Here is a 26,461-nt window from a genome sequence, read left to right as displayed (position 1 = left end):
GCCCAATCCACTGCTAGATGAGCGCCTTGCCCATGCCATACGGGTCATGCCTATTATTGTATCATTCGTCACCACGCTCGCCAGTGTGGGTTTGTAAAGGAGGGGCATAGACGTGGGGGCATAGAAGTACGGTGCAACAATGCTTCTTGCTGCACTGCCCTCTGATTCCAAGCGCGCTCTGACGCCAAGCGCACAGCCTCGTACAACTGGAACAACCAGTTTCTTCACAGGAACAACCTTGCGTAGTTTCCAAGGTATGACGAAATTGGGTACATTCCGGATGATTTGGTCACAGGCTGGTAGCGGTCCGGGCACTGTAGTGAACATTCCCGAAACTTCTCTGGGTCCGAGCCATCATCCAAGTGCATGGTGGCTCCAAACATTATACAAATGTGGTCGCACAGTCTCTGCAACACACGTGTGCAGTCATGCAAGACAATGCCTGAAACTGCTCCACCCACGTCGACGAATAGACGTAAAGAACAAATAGCCATGGTTCACTGCATCCCATTTTAGGACAGCTCAGAAGGTACAATGCACCTTTGCTTTGCGTGAGCAAACAGAACTTCACGCTGTAGTAACATTTGAATCGTGTTTCGACACATTTTTAACACAGTTTATCCACGGCATTTGGCCAGCAGAGAGCAAGACGGAAGCGTAACGCTGGATTAGATCATGCAAATAACAGAGGGATGCTATGCAAATCTCTATCGCAAAAACAATAACAATATATCCTAGAAAATACAATTTTCACGTGAGGAGGAGGAGGATGTTCCAGATATCGCGCCTAAAGAGGCAACCCACTTGCTCATTGCAAAATAAAACAAGGGAAAGTTCTCAACCACTTGGAATAACGCCATGGAAAATAAATTGGGACCAGCTGTTGCATAGACATGATCGGACATTTACAGGGTTTTTTTCTTCTTCACAGAAATGAATTAGCGCAATCGTGGAGTCACGTTTCTGTCATTCTAGTTCGTAAAACAGGAGATAAAACCGATTTGATGAATTACAGGCCCATTTGCTTCTTTTTGCCACGTGTATGTATACGGGTCACAGATTATATAGAAAACCTAATGCTGTAATTGTTAATTTAGAGGCCAACCAACTATTAACAGCCATCTGGATTGAGAAAGGGGTTCTCTGCACATACTGTGCATACTATCAATAAGATTCCAGAAAAGACAAATACATATCAAATACCATTTGCCAAGCCCATGTAGGCTATGAAAAGGAATTTGATTACGTGGAAAATAATGCACTTACCCAAGCTATGGCAGATGAAGGCTTCATGAATAAACACTGGACTTTATCTAAACGCTTTATTCGAAAGCAAAACACAGAGATTACATAAAAAGGTAACAAAATGCAAATTAAAAAGTATGAGTCGGGCAAGGAGATATAATCTCACCAAGGCTGTTCACGGTGACCCGAGAAAATATTTTCGAAACATTGAATAGGATAAAAGGCATGAAGTTAAAAAGTGAATGCAGTGGCCACCCCATGTTCAATGACAATGCAGTCATCATAAGAACTAATGGCAATGACCTACAGGGCAGGAAATGATTGAAAAACATAAACGAGATGCCTTGTGGCAACGCAGGACTGTGATGGGTGGCCACAATGAGGGGAGACTTTCATCCAACAGTGTATAGATCATGGTTTATGATTATAATGAATACCAGAAGTACGTGGGCAAATGTGACCGTTATAAAGTACTCGATTTTACAACACACAATTATGTCCCTTGCATGTGCCAAAGTTCTCAGCCTTATCTAAACCATCAGGTCAAAGTAACAGCATGCGTGGGCATCTTGTTGCTCAGCCTTAGAGCACTAACTTAAAGAAATCGAGGAAATGTGGCCAACCGAGAGATAGCAGTGGAAAAGCCGCAAATGAAGATCGGGTTGTGGTCTTATTAAAACTCGTTAGGACAGTAAAGTCATCGACGTTCTGCTGTCATATGCGTCTGGGAGCCTCCTATGTGTAAATGGCTTATCTTTTTACATTATGGGGACAGTAATTCAAATGTGTAAAGTAGAATATTTATAGATTTCAATTAACATTTCTATTTGCGATGTTTTTTTCTCTCTCGTCATGTATCTGAACGGTATAACATCTGTACCGTCGAAAGGACGCCGATAACAACGGAGCCGAACAGCTTATTGGACCCTTCCTGCTGAATTAAATCAAATCAATCTATCTAAGAATTGACCAATTACAGATTTTAATTAAGTCAGTTGTACTACTGGAAAGAGCACGCAACACAGGCCATCTGCGTGCTCCAACAGCAGAAATATCTTAGCGATAACAAACACAGCTACAGCACTCAATGTTTCGTGTTTGGAGACTACAGGGTGGTCTGGATATCTTGTGGCGCCCATGTAATCCTCCAAAACGTAATATTTGTCAAAAGTAAGGTTTATTTAAAACAGAGGTGAATATGCAAGGCAAGGGTAAATAAATGTTAGGGTTTCATTAATTGGGGGGTCACAATATATCTGGGACCATCCCTTTACAACAACCGAGTGTTGCTGGAGGCTGAGCTTTGCAGAACTGGCTGCATTAAGCGTGACAGGCGACGTGGACTCCTCACATGGCACGGCTAACACAGGGCACACCCTGGGATACACCAGGAAACAATGCATTCAGCCACAGCAGGAGCAGCAGCAGGAGCAGCAGCAGCAGCGGCGGGAGGAGTAGCGGGCAGCACTTCATTCACCTCCCCTCCGTGTTCCCCTAGGGTTTGAGGGCGATGAAAGGCGGAGGTGGGCTCGGTAGGTGAATGGGCGAGTGAGCTACGGATAAGGATGGTGGGTGGGGAAGGTGGTTGTGGAGGAGGTAAAATAGAAGTGGAGTCGTGGGTGGGAGCTGTTGGGAGCTGGTGGGAGGGCGGGCGTTGCAATGAGGAAGTGTTTGGTGTTCTCGTTGCAGCAGTTGAACAACTGAAGGGCATCAGTCAGACCAACAGCAGCAGCAGCAACTCCAGACTCTGTGTTGGACCGGGAATCTGTGTTGGACCGAGATCACCAGGCTGCACACCTGGCTACAGTAAAGGTAATCGCAGGGAGCTTATCTCGTATGTTCGCTGGTCTCAGTGACACACACACAACCTGTGATATGCCCAGTTCATTGAATATTACGGAGCCTGTATTATTGACATACATACCGAGTGTGTGTTGCCTACCACCAGATAGCTTTTTTTATATACATACACAGCCGACAATGTGTTTTTCATATGTATGTGTGTGTATATAATTTTATTGTTTCTGCTGCAGTTGATTTTTGTAATTAACATGAAATATATTTTTCGCACAACTTCTAAAGGAAATATATTATCAATGTTTCAGCCGGCTTAGCATTCTCTTTCAGGGGGAAATTTGTAAGTATATTTACTACTTTCGTGCAGTATAGCTGTTTGATTTAGTTAAAATAAAATTAGGGAAGTGGGGGTGATGTGTTTGTTATTGACAATAAAAAGAAAAGTGTAAATCCTAAAAAAAGATTATTGAATACTTAATTTGTTTATTCCTGTACTCTGTAGAACCGATATTGAGTTGTCTCTGTCATGTGAACGGCGAATAGAAACTGCTCCGACTCCACGGCCTAAATTGGAACTGTTGCTCTGACGACTAAATATGCTTATTGTTTTTTTTTACATTCTATGTCGTGTACACGTTTTTTTGCTTTATTTTTAATGTTAAGTAAAAGTCATTTTTGAATTAACGCATTAATACTAAAAAAAAAATGTGTCCCTCTATGTTGGTTGGGATATTAAAGGGTAATGCGCCGGGTTAAGAGGAGTTCAAAACAAATAATTCACTGACAGTGACGTGAAAAGAAAACCCGAACACGTTCGTGTTTAACTTTGTATGATACCAAAAAAAAGGAGGGGGGGAGGGGGATGACCTTTCTTTAGTTACTGACTGGACTGAGAGGAGACGAAGGGATTGACTGACTTCATAGCTTGGGGTTACACGTTACGTGGGCGGGACCTTGAAAAAACGAAAAATATTTTGAGACTTGAGAGATGATTTATAAAAAAATTTTTTACGATTTTTGAAACCGATGAGGACTTCGAGGTGCCGCACGGTGCACTGTGCGACAAAATTCGGAGGCCTTAATTTAGATGTTTTTTTTGTGGTGCCCATGGGCTGACATCGGTGGCGAATGAAATCCGAAGGAGTCTCGGGGAAGAAAAAAAACCCCGCACCTTCGCTCACCACTGAGCCGTAGTGAGCAGTGTGAAGTGTTTGGCAAACGACCCTGACGACCCACGCGACACGAGGGCATTATTTTAACCGGTGTTGACTCTTTAATGTTTTAATGACTACCATCTCGAGCCTCGCTGGAGAGTGTAGATGGTCACCTGTTCAATCAAAGGCTAGTCGTGTATCTTCAATTTCTTTCGCACCCTACGTAGCCAACCGTGCTAATTAATCGGAGGTGCAGGCGAGGACAACAAACCAACACACAAAAAGCAGTTTTTTTTAAAGAAATTAGTTTTCAGTTCAGGATTCAAAGTGCACAGTGGCACAGTGGCTTCCGAACATCGGAAAGGGAGAGCGTTTCAGACGGCCGCAGAAGCGCATCTGAAAGCGCGCGGTGCGGTGACCGTCCTCGCTCGATGGCCAGCAACAAGCCGGTGCTGCGAGGATGAACGGAGCTCGCACGATGGTTCACGTTCTTTGAGGTGGTCATATTCTCGCTGCCTGTGTTCAAAGCTAAGTTTCATTCATCTTCGGTGAGCACGATTAGCACGGTTGGTTACGTACGGTGCGAAATAAGTTCCAACGTACGTACGTGTGCCACCTTTTCTGGCCCAAATCACCTCGTGCTACAGAGGGGACAGCTGCCACGGACGGGTTTTCGTGTCGCAGTGCGCCTTGAAACGCACCGAATGGGATGTGCGATATAAATAAATATTCACTCGTGATGACGATGATGCTTTCAGCCGCCTTGGGTCGTTTTTTTTTAAATTTGTGGCTCATGCGCAACTGGCAGTCTCCATTAATAATTTTCGTTTAAAATAGCAGATGCGACCGGATTCATTCATTCTTCCCCAGTTCTCTCGGCGTCAGTCGAGTTGCGGCCTCGTCGCCACGAGGCACGTGCACATTGTTCCTCACGGACAATGAACCCTCTGGAGTCAATGGTTGTCGCCTGAACTTGCGGTGCTGATTTATACAACAAATCAACATTTGCAGGGGGGGGGGAATGGCCTTCACCCCCCCCCCCCATTCGAATCTTTCAATCAATGATTACACTTTATGCAGGCCTAACATGTGTTTTTTTGTACAAAGCTTTTTATCACCACTAGATTGTAAAAGTGGAATATAAATGTGTGTGTACAGCCCTTTGTCAATCCACTGCTCAATAAAGACCTCCCCACGCTGCGTCACTCATGGGGATTGTTTGCCCATACTTTACCACGCCTGTTCAGGGCTGGTGGGTGACCTGTTTAGGTGATATCACTCACCATCGATAGTCGCTGTGGCAGGGAATCAAACTCAGATTGCCATGTTTATAGCTCGGTGCGCGAACCACTGCACCACCTCTCTGCCAAATGCTGTTTAAATTGCATTTAAATTCTAACATATAAAGCGCGTACTGATACTTGCCGTCTGTGCCGTGAGCTATGTAATCATACTTGTAACTAAAATCTGTACCGTATAACATTTGTACCGTTTGCAGGACACCCATATATATCCTTACAAACTCATTGTGCCCTTCCTGCTGCTAGAGTAAATAACATTTATAAATTATACTCGGGTGTTATATTACAGGCTTTGTGCTCAAGACGCTTTTTGGCGAACATGGGATCTTGAGTTTGTCTTGATAGGTAGATCTTCACCAAGGTCTGCAAACCTTCTTATAACATCTACACAGTATTTTAGAGTCTTAGCAATGCAATGTGCGGTGTATCACGTTCGCACAAGACAATGTGTGTCTGTCTGGACACAAATTATCCTTTTATTGGCCACACACATGCAACTGCGTGGCTTCTGCTTGTGTAATACAGAAATGAATCAGGTCATCAATGAGTGAACAAGTGGGCATGTTTAAACCAGCACCACTACTAGTCCCTAAGTGCTGCCCTTGCACAAGAGGTATCAGATTAACCTGTTGCCCCAAAACGATCATAATTCCTGCAACTCTTTTCTGCGTTTATATATTTGAAGAAGAAGAAAAAAATGAAATATTTAAGGTCTTCAAAAATGTGCCCTTTTAAATAACTACGCAAGGTTGCCTTGGGACAAAAAACAAAAGAGAAGATTGCCTTTGTCCTCAAACATGTCCAGCCTGTTGAGTGAGCAACGAGAGGAATGTTGATTCGCCCCCTGTTATCTGTGGATGCTGCCATGGTGTTTACCGGTGAGCACACGAGACTTGCGATCCATAGATCGCCGGTTCAATCTCCACGGAGTTGGCATTTGACATAATGGGCACGTTCATCACAACTTAGTAAACCGGTGGGTCACGTGTGGTGGGGTAAAGTGTGGGTGTTCCCACCTCTTACAAGATGCCTGGCCTGCGTGGAAGAGTAGACCAAAATCCCCTATCTCTAGAGTGAGTATAGCTCCCTTCTGCCAGCAGTGGCAGGTGCAAGACATTTTAGGGCTGCACATTTACCCTCTGTGGCGTCCACATAATTCTTGCCTAGATGATGAAAGGATAGCACTGACAATAACACGACTTGTAAAGGATGTCAGACAATTAAAAGTGTAATTGACCGACGTGATGAATGCAATTGCGCGTTTCAGTACATTTTAATTTCAAACTAATTGCTGCTCGCAGTGGGTCTGGTGGGTGGAAATAAGATATTTGCATGGAAAAGATTGACCTTTGGATTTGACTTCATTGCTTTAATGTGTTACGTGAAGCAGCTGAACAGTGGTCGCCACGTCACGCTATGAACCCGGTAACCGAGTTTGATTTTTGGTCACGGCTAACATCCGAAGGCCAGTAACATCAGAACTGGTTCTGCTTGTCCTTCCTGCCGCCCTCCAACATTTACCAACCTGCACTGACCAGCATGGTGAGGTTATGGTTAAACAAAAAAAACACATGACTAACATGGCGTGTATTGGGAATGACTGGAATTTGTTAATTTTACATGTTGAAAGGTGTTTTTTTTAATGTTTGACACTTAGTTAAAAAGTGAAGGGTGTATTTCTTTTTTTATTTTCAGTCAAAAAAAACTGGGCTGACATTGGGTAAACTCGTGTCGTCCAGTGCAATGTGGCTCAGCTTGGCAAAGTGTAGTTTTGTTTTAGCTTCAATTTCTGTGGTTGTAACTTTACCATGCAGTGTGTGTACTCACCTGTATCTCGTTTACGCTCCCTTCCACCCTCGTGTGTGCGTCAAGGCGAACGGGGAGCGGGAGAGACGCTTGCGACGTTAACAGAATGAGACTGTCGGGTGAGTTATTTGTGTGTTTTTCTCTACGCGTTGAGACGTTTTCACAATGGCCCGTTCCCTCGACACGCACGACACCCGTCCTCGTTAAGTCACCATTGTCTCCGACAAGCCCACGTGTGTAAAAGGAGGCACTTGGTTTCGTGCATAGGTTGTGTTTTTTTACATAAGGGTAAGTGAGATTTTTTGTGGCTGCTGCCAGCTACAAAGGGTGAGGCTGTGCTTTATGAAAGAAAGAAAACAGCCTCGATAAAAAATGTTAATCAGTATGCTTTAATGTTATCAATCTTGTTCAATCCTGACATTAATAAACAGAGGTTTTTTTTGGGGGTTAGATCACGTAAATAAAAATGTCGTTAAACCCACCACCACCCGACACAGCCAATTAAACCAAGGTTTGTCACGTAAACAAAAGATGTCTATTTGTCAATAGTTGAGCACACTTGTGTGTTGGAGAGTAAACCCACAACATTTACCAGTCGAGTACGTGTGGTGGGTTTGTGTTGGGTGGTGGCGGGTTTAACGGCACATTTATATTGACGCAATCTACCCCCAAAAAAAACACTGTTATGAATGTTGGTCGCGAAAGCCTCCGTGTTAAATTAAGAAATTTAGTTTTCCCCCTCATGATTTGTGCCCAAGCCCCTTTTTTTCCCAAAATTTCAATTCACTTGCATGGGCCCAGTGCCTCCCAAAGAAGCTAATAAAGCACCCGCTTCAACTGGAGCTACCACAGGGCACACGGGGCTGCATGATGACACCTTCACCTGCTGACCCCTGACCCCTGACCCAACGTGCTTGTAGGAATGCTGGTGAGGGTGTTGGTCATCGCCGGGTGCATTGGCCTCCTGTGGCTGATGCTCAGCAACATTGTGCGCCCCTACGCCCTGCGTGCTCTCGACATGGAGCTGAGCAAAGGTAACCGCTGTGTTTTGAGGCGTATTCAGTGGGCGGTATATTAATGGGCACGTATCTATCTATGTACGTATGTTTGTTGGACATCTTTGGCACCATACGTAGCCAACCGTGCCAATTGGAGGTGTAATGAAATTGTCGTGGTAATCATGAGTAAAATTCACGCGTGAGGCATGGGGAGAACTACAGGCTTGGTACTCATAATAAAGGTTTTTGGGTTAGATCGCGTTTATTTATAAATGTGTCGTAACCCTCCACCAACCGACACGGCCAATCAGCAAAAAAAAGTGTCACGTTGACAAAAGACAAATAATTCACTACTTTAGCCCACCGGTGTGTTGAAGAGTGAATCCACATTTACAGTTGAACATGCTTGTCAACAAGGACACTCAATTGATTTTGACAATGTTGCAGTGGTGTGTAAAACTAATTATTACTGGCAAAGACTAATTAGAGAATCCATTGAAATCGAGAGGAACAAGAATAACTTTAATCGCTCTGACAGCTACAGGCTTAGTGCGGCCTGGAAGCGTATTATTAAATAATACACATTACATTTTGATTTAAAGAATTACTAATCTACAACTCATTACTAATCATAACCAATGACTGATTACGAATCGATTATATAATTACAATACCCCCCCCTCCGCCTCTAATCACTGCACCTGATATGAGTTAAGTGATGACGTCACCCTGCTGCTCTATATAAAACCGGGAGCAAGCGAGGGCTTTACCATTCTGGCGAATTGCCCGATGATGCTGGATGTATTTACCAGCGAAACGTCGTACTCAAACTGTAAATGTGGATTCACTCTTCAACACACCGGTGGGCTAAAGTAGTGAATTATTTGTCTGTTGTCAACGTGACACTTTTTTTGCTGATTGGCTGCGTCGGGTGGTGCAGGGTTACGACACATTTATAAATAAACGCGAAAGCCTACGTGTTAGGCTTGGTACTGTAATCTTAAAATAAAAGAAGCACCCAATTTAATGTGCCTCTCCAGTAATTTCCAAGAATTTACAGACTTTGTTCAAACTCACGATGTCCATGACCACCGTTGCCTCTGAATAATTAATCGAAACACATCACCCTCTGCTCATTTCCAATACTGAGGCCTCATCGCTCACGGTTTGCAAAGCTAATGCCCTTTTTGGCTCCGAGCTCTTTGTTTTTCGAGTGGTATCTGCCACGTCCCGTTGAGGCAGCGTTGCACACGCACACACACACGCATGCACGCACATGCATTGTGCGACGTGAGCGTTTGCCGTTTTTGGCATTGCAGGTGAAGAAAATGTAGGAAGGGATGTGTTGGATAAATCTGTGAAATTGGACAACGGAAAAAAACCGTGCTGGTGAGCCCGAATGCGACGTGAACACGCGTTACGAGCACGGGGAAGTTGATGTGACGGAAGTGTGGGATTAGCCCTTCTCCTTTTAGATGCACTTGGGAATATAAATAACTTAATACGTCTAACCATACAGCACAATACTGTACATTTAACGGCACACAAAGATGTCCATCGCGATCGTAAGGGCTGCGCGTCAAATGTTAAATCTATTTGTTCTCCCGCCTGCACTAATTCTGGCAGTCATTTTACCGACCAATAAAGTACGATGGGTTACACGGATCCCCAGTCAGGATTTTAACTTGAAAACAACTTTGGGTCAAAGGTTACACCAATATGGCAAACGTGGGCCAAAAGGTGCATGCTTACTCCACCTGGCATGAGAGACTTTCATTGCGGTGCCACGAACGCCCCCCTGCCCATCTCCCACCCACCGTTGCAAGCACTGTGGCAGTACTTGCAACGTATAGAATTGAATGTCTTTCTCGATACCTTTTAAATTAAATTCTATAACAATGAGAAAGCACGAGAAGGCGTCGTGCTGTGGCTCTTGAGAAACTTTCATTGACCATGACGCTTCTGTGTTTTTCACGACAGTTCCGTACTGAATGTGATTTAAAAGCGAACATGTTTTTTGGGGGGGTATACGGGTGATCCAAACTGCTTGGCCAATTTGTACCAAAAATGCATTGTTTCACGACAAAGCGAAAACGTGGCAAAGATTTGCGAGCATTTCCCTTTGTTGCGTTATGTTACACTGTTTTGGAGTTATTTACGCTCAAAGTTAGTCAATGCATTCAGGTACCCATTCAAGCTCAGGCTCCAAGTCGCTTGCCCTTCCTTAGCAACAACAAAAAAAAACCACGCGGTTTAGATGCACTTTGTGCTTCATAATAAACACTCCTGTACGCTTGACTTGCATTGTGAATAATTAAACAAATTTCTATAAATACTGCCTCCGATAGAGCGCCTATTGCTTGCCAAGTGTGCACACGTTCCCGTCGCAACTGGCACGCTCCCTCGCGTGTACAGTAATCCTCCTGTGATTTGAAGCACTCGGGAATATACTGCTGCGATACGATCTCTCGTGCACACAAAAGGCATGCTGTCTGGTTTAACGCACGAGGAAATGAGTGTCCAGCTCCATACACATACCACAGATATCGTCATAATGGTCATGAATGGCTGATAATATTTCTGTTGATGTATCGTGTTGTCATTGTGCTTTTAACTCAAAAAACATTCAAGTGCGGTGCAAGGATGATGAATACCGTACACCAGAAATTAGGACAGAGAGAGACAAACAAATCGTCACTATAAATGTAAGTTTGTGTGCTCTAGAAATCACTTGACGGAGTGGCCCGTTGTGATTGCTCACTGGAGCCACGTACAGCTGAATTACAATCTTCCCCCACCCCACCCCTTCTTCACGTTATCGCCGTACCTATCAGTAAGCCAAAACACGTTTTCGTTCTTTTGCCCCGTCACTCCACGTTTAACCGTAATACCAAAAAGTCGCGCAAGACTACGGCCGTGCAGCGCTCGCCTTTAAACATTGCGGCGACAGCCGTGAGCTGAACAATTAATCGATTTCAAATCGCAATTTGAAACAATGCTATTAGCTAATCGCAAAGGCTGCGATTTTTTTGCAGATTTGAAAAGCCCTCTTACTTTCTTATTGGAATTGTTTTATTTTGTATTATTGTAACTTTATTTAACTTAACAATTGTTCTATGTTTGATTGTTCTATTTCAATTAAAAGATTAAAATAAATACATGTTGGAAACAATTAATCTATTTTAAGTTCTCATCCTTGCATTACCATATATAGAGCAGTTCGTATTTTGATGGTATCATGTGGCAATGCTCCATCACATGTTTTAAATCTAATGCACAGTGAATATTAAAGCTTGACTTAAAACATGTGATCGCAAATCAAATCGCAATCGCAATATCTGTCAGAAAAATCGCAATTAGATGTTTTCCCCAAATCGTTCAGCCTTCCTGTGAAGCCACCCTGTATTTTATGCCAACGAAAGCTCCGTCGGATCGGAAGTCTCCCCGTCGGGGAAGGTGACTTGCATCCCACGTGTTTGGCAAATCCCTCCTAAAAGGGGGGTACGCGTTGTAGAAAGGAGGGAAAATCGGAGTGGCTGAGAAGTTCTCTCGTACAGGGAGCGTATTTCACTCAATCACTCAAACTTTGTTTCAATAGCACTATTCGTGCAAAAAAATGCAATACATAGTGCTTTACAGGCATAACCACTAAAAAGACTTGTCCAGATGGGTTCCATTGACCCATTTACTGTACTGCCAGCTGTTGGCCGTTTGGAGACCCATTTGGGTTTGGACTTTTCCAACCTTGCCCCCAAATGGATAGTCACAGGCATGCACCGTGACGTCGCTGTTTAGTAGCTCTATATTTTTTGTGTACACCAGTGAATTGAACCGTTCGTGTCTGCTAATTGCTCTGCAGAAGGGCTATTGCCTGCAACATGAAGCTCGCCTGATGTATTTCAGCTCTAAATATGTATTAATAATTAACATGGGGAGTACTATTTATCTATTTGCAGTATTTATTTGTACCACGTGTCAGCATTGGGACATTATCATGGGCAGTTGAGTTTCATGGCTGTTGAAACAATAAAGCCATTTAGGACAATATTATAATAATATAGTTGAGTGGGAATTTCTCCTTCAGGTATATAAATAGCTCTGGTTGCAGAGAAAAGAGGTTTATTTTTTTTTATTTTACTGGAACAGTGGAGGCTGATCGCTTCATTGATCAGACGCTGAGCTCATTGCGGTCAGCACGTGTCACACGTGGAAATATAGCCGCTTTTCCAGACCCTGATTATCCATTATGCCAGGTCGGTCCTGCCATTGAGTCATTCTCTCCAGGGGGCTCACAGCCTCGGATCGCCTGTGCTTCCCTGCGCTGCAGCAGTGTGGGTTTGTGAACCCAGGGCAGGATGATCAAATTACAGTTATCAAATGTGCTCCTTTAATCGGTACAGGACTGCGTTCGGAAAAAGACTGGCCCAATATCCCGAAGCATCGGCAGAAAATAGTGGCGTGGCACAACTAACGCATTTCTAGTCGTATAATTATAACCACACCTGGTTGTTTTTTCCAGGTAATCTCCCTTGAGAGCGGTAACCAGGGCTCCGCTTGCTTAGATCTGAACGAGCTGAGGCACATTCCAGGTGATTTGTTATTGTAGATAAGACGAGCAAGACAACAAACTGGCTGTTGCCAGCAGGCATGGTGGAGCCACGGGGCCCGAGGCGTGGGAGATGACCTGACGTACAGGATTGTCTTGGCTTAAAGGTGCTCATGCTGGCAACGTACTTCTTAATCGTCACGTGAACTACGGTCGCCCTCACAGCAGTGGCGGCGGCTTTTGGCAAACCCATGGAACAATGACGGTCACCGCACCGCGTGCTTTCAGACATGCTCCTGCGGCCGTCTGGAACGCTCTTCCGATACTAGGAAGCCACCGAAGCTAAGCACTTTCAAAATCTAGATCGATAACTCATTTCTTTAGAACAGCTTTTTTGCATTTAGTTTGTTGTTTTTCCTCCGGACCTCCGAACAGCACGGTTGGCTACGTACGGTGCGAAAAAAGTTAAACATACATATATATTTTTTTACTATACACAATTATATAAATTGGACTCAAGCTTGGAGCTATCCATGCATCAATGGAAATAGGCAACGAGGAGGGTACTAAAATGGGGCTAGGTGGCACTCAACCTTTACTATAGTTTTATTGATGGATATATGTGGCTGGTTTATTTGAAACTGGCGCTCTTTAGTATTATGATACATGAGTTATTGATAACGTATCATTTGTAGGTATGATTGGATGTGATTATCCTGAAGACTCGATGAGTTTCCAACAAGACGGTGGCAGGAGCATAGGCAGATTTTGGAAGTTTGGGGTGTCTAACTAACGAACCCTTCCCAGTTGTTTTTTGGGGTTTGATCATGGACAGGATCCGCAAACTTCGCTCCCACTTCATGGATAAGATGATTGATACTCTACCAAAATTCTATGAATTCTATGCAGCTATTGGCTATTGACTCGGTCCTACTGTTCATGCTCGAACTGTGTATTTAAAGGTACCATCGTCAATGCATATTGGCTTTTACGCCACCACGTTGAAGGGAGGAACAAAATGTTAAAAAATGTCACGAGTCTCTCTTAGCCAGCTCTAAACGTGTTTTTCACGTTCATTGCGTTCCTCGACACCCACGACACGTCATGGCGGTAGCAGCCCTGGTAGGTGGCGAGTTCACAATACGATCACAGATTTTTTTTATCAACAAATGTGGGCTCTGCTGGTGGGATACAGGCATGTAAGCGTCATCTCCCTCTGTCTTTGTGCTGTAAGCCCTCTGTCGAGACGTCCTGTACGCGATGTCGATCGCGACCCTTCTCCACTCTCTTGCACTCGCTTGATAACGTGATGGGATATGAAGCATTTTTGCGCGTGTTTCTTTGAAACCTTTGGCAATAAAACCCGCTTGCAGAGGAGTGTGGAATTACTCTGCATCATCGCCGCCGATCGAATCTGATGTCGGCGCATCCAATCTTAGGTGATAATGGCACAGGTAGAAATGGCACAAGTGAAAATCGGGAATAAGTAGCACAAGGAAACGGGACTGTATTATCAGGTATAAGTACCGTACTAACAGTTGTATACAGATCTGAATGAAAGAGATGGTTAACCCTAACTTTTTGATTCTTTCTTGTGCCATTTTTATCGTACAATTTTTTTTCCTGTGCCGTTTTTACCAGCCACCCCAATCCACATACCACCCACCTGGACGTAGCAATCAGGTTCCGTAGGCTCGCTGCGTAGTAAGCACGTGTGCGTTGCTCTCTTTCCGAGCAACAACTGTGTTTGTCGCCTTAGTGGTTAATATTTGTTTTCTCTCCTTCCAGATGAGAGCAAAATGGAAAAGAAAATCGGTAAGTCGCATTAAGACACCGGACAAATTATTGCCACCTGCTTCCAATCCATTCAATGATACTTCTCTATTGGCTATGATCCACCCCAAGTTCTACCCTGATTGTTAATTCTCCCAGGGCTTAATCTGAGTGGGGTATATTGTAATCATTGTTGTTGAATGCAATACGATTTGTGTTCGTATTGCATAAAAAATATACACCTGTATCTCCAGATGCTGAATCTAGTGCAGGCGGTTGGAATCAAACTGTCACCTCCTTGCCAATCCGCTGCTGCTCTAACGATGTAGCGATGGAGTGTGCAGGCGGTGCAACTGCACCGGAGCCCACCGGCCCCGAGGGGCCCTGGCTCTGGGCTATAAGCCTCGGGGAAACTGGGCAGGGCCCATGCTAATCACAATGCATTTGGGCCACAAATAGAGTGTTGGCTAAATGCCCGTTCCAAAATAGAGGCACTGTTTTGAATTTAACAGAAATCCAAAGTGAAATCCCGCTCCTTCAAACATAGGGTCGTTCTCATCTCCTATTTACTGCTCTGAGCCGAAGGTGGAGAGGACACGTTCATGTCGCGGAAGCGGGTCTTTCCACAGCACAACCACTGATGACTTCCCCACAAAGTGGCCTTCCTGCTGTTAACCTTAACCTTAGTTAAGTTGAACCCCGACGAGGATTTACATACTCGCAACCTTACGATCGAGAGACGTGCACTCTAACGCTGTGCTATGGATATAAATATACGGGACCGCGGTTGTACTGAAATGTCACTCTACTGCTGTGTCAACACCCACACATCATCTTCAGTCTCGGAACTTAAGCAAGTTTGATCCTGGTTAGTAATGTTATTGGTAAGTTAATCCTATGAAATTGGGTTCCGGACTTAAATTGGCTACATTCAAGCTGTGGCACATAGAAGAAGAAAAAAAATTGTGCTCTTCATGTGGCAAACATTGCTTCTATAGCAGATGGGAAAGTGCTGCCCTCCCTAATGTGTGGATCAGCGGTCGCTTCAAGGGATCTCCGAAATAGCTCTGATGTTCTTTCTGCGTGATTGCCAACTATTATTAGGTGGTTTAACACGTAGGCTTTCGCGACCAATATTATTCATAATAAAGGTTTTTGGGTTAGATCGCGTTTATTTATAAATGTGTCGTAACCCTCCACCACCCGACACGGCCAATCAGCAAAAAAGTGTCACGTTGACAAAAGACAAATAGTTCACTACTTTAGCCCACCGGTGTGTTGAAGAGTGAATCCACAACATTTACAGTTTGAGTACGACGTTTCGCTGGTAATTACATCCAGCATCATCGGGCAATTCGCCAGAATGGTAAAGCCCTCACTTGCTCCCTGCTACTCCATTTAAGTGGATTCACTCTTCAACACACCGGTGGGCTAAAGTAGTGAACTATTTGTCTTTTGTCAACGTGACACTTTTTGCTGATTGGCCGTGTCGGGTGGTGGAGGGTTACGACACATTTATAAATAACGCGATCTAACCTGAAAACCTTTATTATGAATATTATTAGGTATAAGCAGTTTTCCGTGGCTTAATTTGCAGATGGCGAGAAAATATTGGTAATCAGAGACTGGAATTGCTAAACACTGTTTGGAGTTCTCTCCACTGCCAGCATGATTTACAACTGTTGCTCCGCATACTAAATATTAGTTGTTGTGTATTATCAGTTTCTCAATTATGCACAGTTGTGCCACCATATATCACTTATTATTAAAGACCCAGGTTCGGTTGCTAATGACGCATTTCATAACATGCCATGGGCTTTTTGTGTTTACTCTGCTTAAAATAAACACCCCGTTGCCTCGAGGTTAACCCTCTGGGTAGGAAGACAAAGGCAGCGTGGTGTGGTGCTGACTCCAAAGGTACACCGTGTGCTTTGCTGGCCGCTGGCTGCAAGGGTCGGCAACCAAAGCAACCAAGAAGAGACTTTTTTTTTTCAAATTCGGTAATAAAAAAACAACAGCTCGGTATACCAAGAGCCGCAATGCACTGTGTGGTGAATACGAGACGGTGAGTCCTTAATAAACAACGTCACGAAGCAGTCGTCACAGAGCCGGCTCCCGCAGGTTGCCTACCGCTGGCCTAACCAATCCGAAAGAAAACATTTCACTCCGTGCATGAAGCCCGACTGTGGTAGCGTTGTTGTTGCGAGTCTATAACGCCCCACTGCAGGACAAAAGCCTCCACCGTTGTCTTTCATTCCTTCCTTTCCTCCGTTGTTCTTTTTCCAGTCAATGGCCCTCAAGCTCTGCGATGTCCTCCAGCGGCGAACTCCTTCGCGATCTCTCTCCGCTTCTCTCCCCGTCGTTCGGCCGCCATTCCGGACTTCGTTTTTCTTTCTCACCCCTCTTCGGTTGTCCTCGTCACGTCTCTGCCGCCCATTGCCACTTTTAATTCTCGTTACTCCTTGTTCGCATGTCTTCATTTTTTTAACGTAACTCTTTGACTTGCTTCTAACGCACTTCTTTCCATAGATGTTTAGCAAACATTTAGCTCGGAAACGGGTAAAACAAATGCAAGCTACAAGTCTGTTTTGTGTACGCATATTTATATTTTCCATTTTTTTTACCGAGATTTATATTTCACAATATTTATACAAAACGTGTTTCGTTACATTGCACATCTGTGCAGACTGTGCATACCGTTTAACAAAGCAGGATATAGAACACAAAATGTCAAACGTTAGATTTAATTTGTTGAAAAAAACCCACCCACATTTTCCTCTTACATTGCATCATATATTCTCTTAGTAAGCTGCAACTGAAAGTGCACCAACAGCAAATATGTATCGAGGATACACTTTGGATTGTTTAAAAAAAAAACTAAAATTAGCAAAGACAGTGCCTTCAGAAAACGACAAGACTATTTGCATTGATGAAATCCTGTTTGACTTCATAGCTATTATTCGCCCCATGGGCGAGTGGCACTTTGCAGTAGAACATGTGATGAGAATCAGTAAGCCGAGTCCGGAGAGAAACAGAGGCAGGGGTCTGGGCACACTCTCTGGAAATTAGATACATATATATTAAACTCACGCCAATGGGTTCGACTACAGAGATTGTATCTGGCCACACTTTTATTCCTCTGGCGTGTGCCCTCATTCATCCGATCTTGTGAGAAGGAAGTTGACGTATGCGGCGCATATCCTAATAGGGTCACGGCCGGAGATATGACGAAGATGATTGTGTGAGGGAAAATGGAAAGGAGGAGGGGAAGAGAAAGAAAACTGATTAATTATTTGGACAATGTGATACAGTTGGAGGCTGAAGATCACAGAAGGTGGAAATCATTTATCATCGATATTAAGCTTCAGTTATGACACCAGATGGATAGATCCTGTCTCACTCTCTCGGCCTCTCATATGCTACCTCGCCTTCAGGTTGCTTTACCTTTCTCTCCCTGAGTAATCGCTGATATTTGCCTCCTCTTAACTGTGTGATCTTACGTGCCTAACTCTGTTGATTTTTTTTTACCAAATCGCCCGGAATGCGGCGATCTTATCAGATATGATACGCTAAGAAGGCCTGAGCCTGGATAGCCCTCGAATGAGTGACCACCGTGCATAGAACAGGTTGTTATAGGCTGCTGCTGTGTTGTCAGCGGAGGGGCAGTGAAGCGAATTCCAGTGTTGTGCTGTCCTCTACTCAAGTATCTTTGCTTCACCGAGCTGCACTGGCCAGCGTTGTGAAGAAACGCATCTGATTGCACCTCCCTAAGAGGCTACCTGTCCCCATTTCATATCTGCGAAAGAAAAATGGTGCATAGCTCTCAGATGTCCTCTTCTTTTTTGGTTGTACCGCATGGTGTCCCGACGTTTCGCTCCCAGCCCATGGAGATCGCGGCAGCACGTGGAGCGAAACGTCCGATGTAACGATAGAACAACATCGTGGTGAAAGCCGAGAATACAACGGATAGATAAACAGCACAACGGCGAAAGCCTCGAGCCCCAGTAAGTTGGTGCCCTATTTATTTGCCTATGCAACGCCTTCACGGCGGGAGCGCACATTGGGATTCACATTCGATTGTAATTTCAGCTGCCGCCGATGAGCTATCTCGCGGCGTTTATGCGTCAGAGGCGCAGCTGCACTTTCATTCATTTTGAAACGTATCGCCATGCATGCACAGCTGATTTGTCGGGCAACATTATATATGTGTATTAAAAAGCTGACCCCCCCCCCCCCACCTCTGGCTGATAATTGGTATGATCGATGATACACGCCCAATTATGTTGGTAGACTTAGAACATTGTGGGCTGATGTTCATAATCATTTACAAAAAGTGAATGTACCAATTGCCCCTCATTCACAACACACTGAGGCCAGCCAAGAGAAGTGAACACGCCCGAGAGTTCGAAGACGAGGAAATGGAGCAATGGAATTGGCTCGCGTGCAGGAGCTACAGTATTTTTTTTACATCACGAGACGGTGAACTTCTTTCGCACCATACGTAGTCAACCACGCTCATCGGTTGGCTACGGGAGACCTTCACACAAGCAGTGGATACAGTGAGGGAAAAAAGTATTTGATCCCCTTCTGATTTTGTACGTTTGCCCATTGACAAAGAAATGATCAGTCTATAATTTTAATGGTAGGTTTATTTGAACAGTGAGAGACAGAATAACGACAAAAAAAATCCGGAAAAAAACGCATGCCAAAAATGTTATACATTTAATTGCATTTTAATGAGGGAAATAAGTATTTGACCCCTCTACAAAACATGACTTAGTACTTGGTGGCAAAACCCTTGTTGGCAATCACAGAGGTCAGACGTTTCTTGTAGTTGGCCACCAGGTTTGCACACATCTCAGGAGGGATTTTGTCCCACTCCTCTTTGCAAATCTTCTCCAAGTCATTAAGGTTTCGAGTCTGACATTTGGCAACTCGAACCTTCAGCTCCCTCCACAGATTTTCTATGGGATTAAGGTCTGGAGACTGGCTAGGCCACTCCAGGACCTTAATGTGCTTCTTCTTGAGCCAATCCTTTGTTGCCTTGGCCGTGTGTTTTGGGTCATTGTCATGCTGGAATACCCATCCACGACCCATTTTCAATGCCCTGGCTGAGGGAAGGAGGTTCTCACCCAAGATTTGACGGTACATGGCCCCGTCCATCGTCCCTTTGATGTGGTGAAGTTGTCCTGTCCCCTTAGCAGAAAAACACCCCCAAAGCATAATGTTTCCACCTCCATGTTTGACGCTGGGGATGGTGTTCTTGGGGTCATAGAGAGCATTTCTCTTCCTCCAAACACGGCGAGTTGAGTTGATGCCAAAGAGCTCCTATTTGGTCTCATCTGACCACAACACTTTCACATAGTTGTCGTCTGAATCATTCAGATGTGCATTGGCAAACTTCAGACGGGCATGTATACGTGCTTTCTTGAGCAGGGGGACCTTGCGAGCGCTGCAGGATTTCAGTCCTTCATGGCGTACTGTGTTACCAATTGTTTTCTTGGTGACTATGGTCCCAGCTGCCTTGAGATCATTGACAAGATCCTCCCGTGTAGTTCTGGGCTGATTCCTCACCGTTCTCATGATCATTGCAACTCCACGAGGTGAGATCTTGCATGGAGCCCCAGGCCGAGGGAGATTGACAGTTCTTTTGTGTTTCTTCCATTTGCGAATAATCGCACCAACTGTTATCACCTTCTCACCAAGCTGCTTGGCAATGGTCTTGTAGCCTATTCCAGCCTTGTGTAGGTCTACAATCTTGTCCCTGACATCATTTGAGAGCTCTTTGGTCTTGGCCATGGCGGAGAGTTTGGAATCTGATTGATTGATTGCTTCTGTGGACAGGTGTCTTTTATATAGGTGTAGTGGGTTCCAGGACACGGAGACGGCAGAGTAGAGGCAGCACTATTTATTGAACAAGGGGGTCACACTGGAAGGGGTAGCAGCCCCTTCACCCGTATATACTCAGGAATAACCCCAGGCTATCTAGCCTAAGCTCTAGGCTCCCGATTCCTCCAGCTATGGGCTCTAAAGGAGGCTATCTGATCTGGCCCTGATCAGACACAGATCTCGGCACCCCACCCACCAGACCGGCCCTTAGAAGGACTCCGGCTCTGGGGCTCTGGGGCCGCACCACTGGCTTGCTGTGCCGACCCTGAAAAGGGCAGCGGTCACAGGAGTCCTAGGGTCTATCCTAGCCGGCCTTCCTTCTTCACTGGCGCTTCAATCTTGGCCCCAACACACTGCCCCGAGCTCTCTGGCTCCCTGCCCTTTGTACCCACTGAGGGTTGAGCCATAGCAGACATGGTTGTAGCCACCAAGGTGTGGGTGTGCCACAAGCTGAGATTAGGAGCACTCCTTTTAAGAGTGCTCCTAATCTCAGCTCGTTACCTGTATAAAAGACACCTGGGAGCCAGAAATCTTTCTGATTGAGGGGGGGGGGGGGGTCAAATACTTATTTCCCTCATTAAAATGCAAATCAATTTATAACATTTTTGACATGCGTTTTTCTGGATTTTCTTGTCATTCTGTCTCTCACTGTTCAAATAAACCTACCATTAAAATTATAGGCTGATCATTTCTTTGTCAGTGGGCAAACGTACAAAATCAGTGGGGGATCAAATACTTTTTTCCCTCACTGTAGATCATGGCTGAGGATGTTGATGATGAGGTATAGCCACCTGCGACCATCCTTTTGGCACCCTGAGTGTTTGGTATTTCACAATTCCCTTCACTCCCAAAATGAAATACATTGTCACGATTCAGGGTCAAGATTGAAATAAAGAATACATGTTTTTCTCATTATGACAGCATCCTTTTCACTGGACTTGCAATCCAGAGGTCACCGGCTTGACCTCCCCGATACCGCAGTTGAAACAACGGTGCAAGTTTCTGAAATCTCCCAGAATTGGAATCATGCTGGAGGAATCCGATGAGCTATGAAGCTCTTTTTCACAGACACCCGCTACCACCTCTTCCCACCCAGCAGTATCAATTGGTACCCCAGAATTAGTCGATCGCTAGGTTTTGAGTGGTGAGTTAAAGTGTGGGTACTCCCACTTCAGAATTATTTAATAACCAGTGTGGAAGAGAAGGCCAAAAAACCCTCAAGAGGTGATCTCCTGGTGGCATGAGTAAGTACAAGAAGTTTCAATTTTACTTTATTTTATCAGTTGAGAACCCAAGAGACAAGGATGGTCACGTTTGCCAGTGACACAGGTCACCAAAATGTCCACAGCAACAAAAAAACGTGAAATAAAGTACTGCCACGTAGGTAGTAGAAATCGGCAAAAAGGATAAGCAAGGACGTGTTTTAAAGCAATGGAATTCCAGGTGTCCGGTGCAATAACAAAGAAAACATTTTCAGGATCTGCTCTTTTACCTTCACTGCCTTGTTCTGCCTATTCTTTTCCCTGTCGATGTATTCCCATTGGACTCGATGATAACATTTGCAACACCGTATCATTCGAAGTAAAAACATTTTTTGTATAAATGGTAGATACAGTTGTCCTGCTGTATCGGTTCCGCCTGATGACGGTCGCTTGTGTTGCGATCGAAACGTCGTGATTTATTTTATTTTATTTCTACCTACGTGACTTTACCGAACGAACCAAAGAGTATGGATTCCTGCGGTCACGAAAGCTTCAAATTAAGATTGGTAGATACAGCGTTAGAGTATAACCTGCATCATTTGATGCACGCATTGCGGATTTTGAATCGATTCATCTTTGCCGACACCAATGTGCATCGTAGCGCCTGCAAGGCAAATATTATGCATTCAAATGAGTTCGATTATGCCATTGCTCAATCTCGTTGTTGCTACTGATTATGACATTTGGGCAATGCGCTTATGTTGCTTAATGTCATTGGCAAAACATCAAATAAAGCAAAAAACTGCCTAGTGTTTGACATTTATTAAGCAAATGCTATCCAGCATGTTTACACTGTACCGATAAAGACGGAGATTGATCCAGAAGATTGCCATGGGGGGAGTGGGCGGTGCCACATTTTCAAGATAATTTTAATTAGGGCCCCACATTAATGAATGCATAAAAAAACACGCGATTTATATTCTCTCGTAAATATCAATCAAATGTTTTTTTTTAAATGTGGGGGTCTCGAGGAGGGGGTGGGGGTGTCGAGGAAGGCACTGGATAAAAAGAAAGCGCAAGTTTGTTTGTTCATCAGGGTGGGAATTGTGCAAGTGTGACAACAGCTATGTTTACGTGCTCGGAGCAATTTGAAGGTGATAATTATTAGAGTTGCACATTGCGCGTTTGGAAAACTTAATGTTTCTGGGCAGCTCGTTAGTATAGCTTCAGCGACACAACGTAGGAAAACTGTCTGCATATGTGTGGATTATGTAAAGAGTTGAAACATGTCTTTAGAAGTATTTATTTAGGGTATGCGATCTGATGGGTAGCATATCGGGGCACAATACGTTTGCACGTGTATTTCCAGAAGGCTGTCTTGAAATCAGTTTCAAAGACAATGTTTATATTATTAGAGCATGTTTGTTTGCATGTTCACCACAATTACGTGGTTAATGCAGACTTCATGCCTTGGTGTTTGAACATCTTAACATCTGTTTTATTGCCAGAAAAGGCTAAAAAAACGTCTTCTCATTTCCCATACTTTGATCCGGGCAAGAAGATGCCATGATATCTCTTTGCTCTCGTTTGTGTCTCCACGTTTTGGGCAACCCTTGAATAAAATATCGCCGTTTTCCTTTCGGTTAAGTCCCTAAAAGCAAAGCAATGTAATTCAAAAGTTTAATGCATAGCAGATGATTATCATCAGAGTAATGTTGGCTCCCTCATTACGGATGGACAGACAGAGCCGCTTTCAAAATATATATATACCAACAAAGGGCTGACTGCGTCTCAAGGCATATTTTCAGTAAGTTTCTAATTTGGCATAATCGGCTAATTATGTTCTTTAAATGTGTTTTCATATGTGGGCAAAATGGGAATACCCAGAGAAAAAACATGTATTCACGAGGAAACCACTCAATCTGCATGGCCAGGTTATTCACCTACTTGCTGAACTTCCTTCCTGAGGAACTCAATTGCTCAGAGTGAGTACCACCCCCCCGCCCCCCGCCCCCCCCCAAACATCAAGTAAACAAATGGCAGCTGCTATTCGCTTGACGACATGTGCATGTTATTCAAGCAAATCCACAAACCATGGTTCGTTTTCTGTACTACAAGCGGCTGCTAATGATGTGGTTGTTGTGGCCGTGGTTGTACCTCAGGGAATATTAACTTGGTACAAGTTAATGATGTGGTTGTTGTGGCCGTGGTTGTACCTCAGGGAATGTTAACTTGGTACGTGTCCGGTGAGGGTTGGACCTGTGCGTGGGTGCAGTGTGTGCGGTGCAAAGATGCCACGGTGAGCAAATGTCAGGTTTAAAAATATGCTTTTAATTTATAAAAAAAAAATTCACTGTCAGTGCTACGTGATGGAATCGAGCGGCCATTTGAAACTCGTGCAGGGCATCCGTGATTTAAAAAAAAAATTCCACGGAAGGAGATAAAACAGACCTAGTTCTGAGATCACTCTTCAAGTGACCCCTTATCCACATATCTAAAGATGTTAATAGCTTTGCATTCAAACCAAATTAATTCTCAAAGATAGCATTTTTTGCACATTTGAATGAAGATCAAAGTTAAGATGATGATTTTTTTTGCGTGCAGTCATTTTGAATGGGCTGAGACCATCAACTCACTAAAATTGAGAACCCGATTTAATCACGGGTGGCTGAACCCGGATTTATACCTAGGTTCTTAAGGGATGCCGGCAAACTGACCTCTGAGCCACCCAGATTGTATTAAGGACACTATTTTTTAATCTAGATTAAAAACTCTTTTCTTTCTATCTGCTTTTTGTGTTTAGTTTTTTGTCCTTCCCCCGGCACCCCCGATTAGCACGGTTGGCTAAGTACGGTGCAATAGAAGTTCAACATACGCACATTTCAAAAAGTTCCCTTCAAGTTGTGTGTTTCAGACATGATACTAGAACATAAGTAGTGCTTCGCCTTTCATTCCAAGGGATCATTCAAATCCACTGCGAACATTCATTATGGCACTTGGGATTGAGACTTAATATCTAAGCAATCAATGGGCAAGGAAAGATCTCGCTGAGAAGATTAATCTACAACCTTATTAATTCCATCTGCGGACGTTTCAACGGCCAATCGTGAGACCTTTAAATCCCAATAGTCCTAGCTGGAGATTACGAAGGTTGACTGTTCTCTTCCGCAAAGGAAACACATCTGCAGAGTCAGAGTGGCAACCGAGCTGATTTAGATGTTGCATCCTTTGTGACCACATGTTGCTGTTTGCTCTGTGCGAGCGAGTCCACGTTCGTGTGCGTGTGTTGGAGTGGTGGTGTCTCAATGAGTCTTGAGTTTCGTGGTGAACTTCACAATAATAAAGGTGCCTTACAGTAATGGCCAACACTTAGAAGATGTGAAATACAAGGCATTTTAGCTTAACATATCAACAAAGCAATGCACCATGGAAAATATGTTTACTACTATAATGAGCGATGAATGTCTGTGTGTCCCGCGCATGACGTCACTCCACATCGACCAGCCCCCCTCATTAAGAATCATGAACATTGTTGCATCCTCCACATGGACCCTCCCCCCATTAATAATCATAAGCGGGGGATGTCACTCCGAATGGAGAACCCCCCCCCCCCCCCATTAATAATCATGAGCAGGTGACATCACTCCACATCCAACAGCCCCCCTCCATTAATAATAGCGGGTAACGTCACTCCACCTCCACATGGGGGGCCGAGGCGCCTCCTCCCCCCTCCTCAGTGTCAACTTACAACCCTCACTACGAAGGCAGAACCCTCACGTCACGTGATCTCCGTAACGCTGTTGACACAGAAGTGTGATGTAGCTCTCAGAGACACCGTCTTGTTCAGTTATATGTATATTCATTATGGATAAAGTCCGACGACTCACTGATGACTTAACGAGTAACCGTGAGTGACTATACACACTTGGGTAACGTAAATAGCTCTATTCTGAGACAATGTAACTCTAGCCTTCCAAGAGTACAAGGTGCCCACTGCAGGATAATGAAGACGACCCGCTCCCAGGTGACAACGGAGACAGCAGTGCCCCCACAACAGCAGCCCAGAGCCCCGGTTCGTCCCGGCTCTTATCCCCCTCACGACCGGGCCACGCCCCTATTCCCGAACCCTCTCTCACCCCACCTGGCCCTGTCCGTCTCTGCCCTTATTACAATTTACGACCGTTAGGTCACGTGCTTCCCCTCACGCGACCCTGTCAACACTTGTCGCATCAATCATCATTAGTGACCACTTAGGTCCCACATTACCCTAACGTGACCCTGTCTGTTCCGTCACGTTAATTAGTAACCATGGCCACGGGGAGCCGTACTGTCCCTACATCACCCCGTACTGTCCTTACAGAAGTAAAAAGGACATCATGATGAACAAGGGATTATAATCTTTAAATTAAATAGGTCTGTGTCACCTCGCCTTTACAAATTGCACACGAATGGATGCAATTAATATCACGTCGCAGTCTGCTTTGAACTGGTCCTGGGGCTATGCTTGGTCAACTCAGCCTTACTTAGCAACTGTTGTGATGTGTAGACATGAGCACAAAGGTGACCAGGAATGGAACTAGCAATACCACCCCCTTCATCTGCCATGGCAGACCTGCACGGGGTGGCTCAGGAAGTGCCACATTTATTTTTTCTTGCTGAAAAATCTGAGCGGTGCCGCTGATATCAGGATGCGTATAGACAATGCGGTGATGCATACACACACACAGACAAACTGATATGCACACCAACA

At 44.5% G+C, this 26,461-nt stretch overlaps 1 protein-coding gene across 2 annotated transcripts in view; it reads left to right on the top strand.

The window, feature by feature from the left end:
* Positions 1 to 2,933: 2,933 nt before the first annotated feature.
* The window catches only part of LOC116949383 (protein FAM3C-like), a 33,125-nt gene continuing 9,597 nt past the window's right edge, over positions 2,934 to 26,461 (top strand). The window contains exons 1-4 of one of the 2 annotated variants that reach the window (XM_032966650.2): positions 2,934 to 3,057; positions 7,370 to 7,422; positions 8,224 to 8,337; positions 14,636 to 14,662. In XM_032966650.2, the coding sequence (XP_032822541.1) occupies positions 7,410 to 7,422; positions 8,224 to 8,337; positions 14,636 to 14,662 (154 nt within the window). In that variant the 5' untranslated portion in view covers positions 2,934 to 3,057; positions 7,370 to 7,409. Of the gene's footprint in view, positions 3,058 to 6,997; positions 7,040 to 7,369; positions 7,423 to 8,223; positions 8,338 to 14,635; positions 14,663 to 26,461 lie in introns of those variants that run through there. The other variant, XM_076072052.1, reaches the window with a different exon arrangement.

Source organism: Petromyzon marinus, chromosome 36 (assembly GCF_048934315.1).
Source record: "Petromyzon marinus isolate PM22_M1 ecotype Great Lakes invasive population chromosome 36, UKy_Petmar_22M1.pri1.0, whole genome shotgun sequence".
NCBI lineage: Eukaryota > Metazoa > Chordata > Hyperoartia > Petromyzontiformes > Petromyzontidae > Petromyzon > Petromyzon marinus.
The sequence above is the reverse complement of the archived record's forward strand: the minus strand, read 5'-3'. Positions and strand labels throughout refer to the sequence as shown.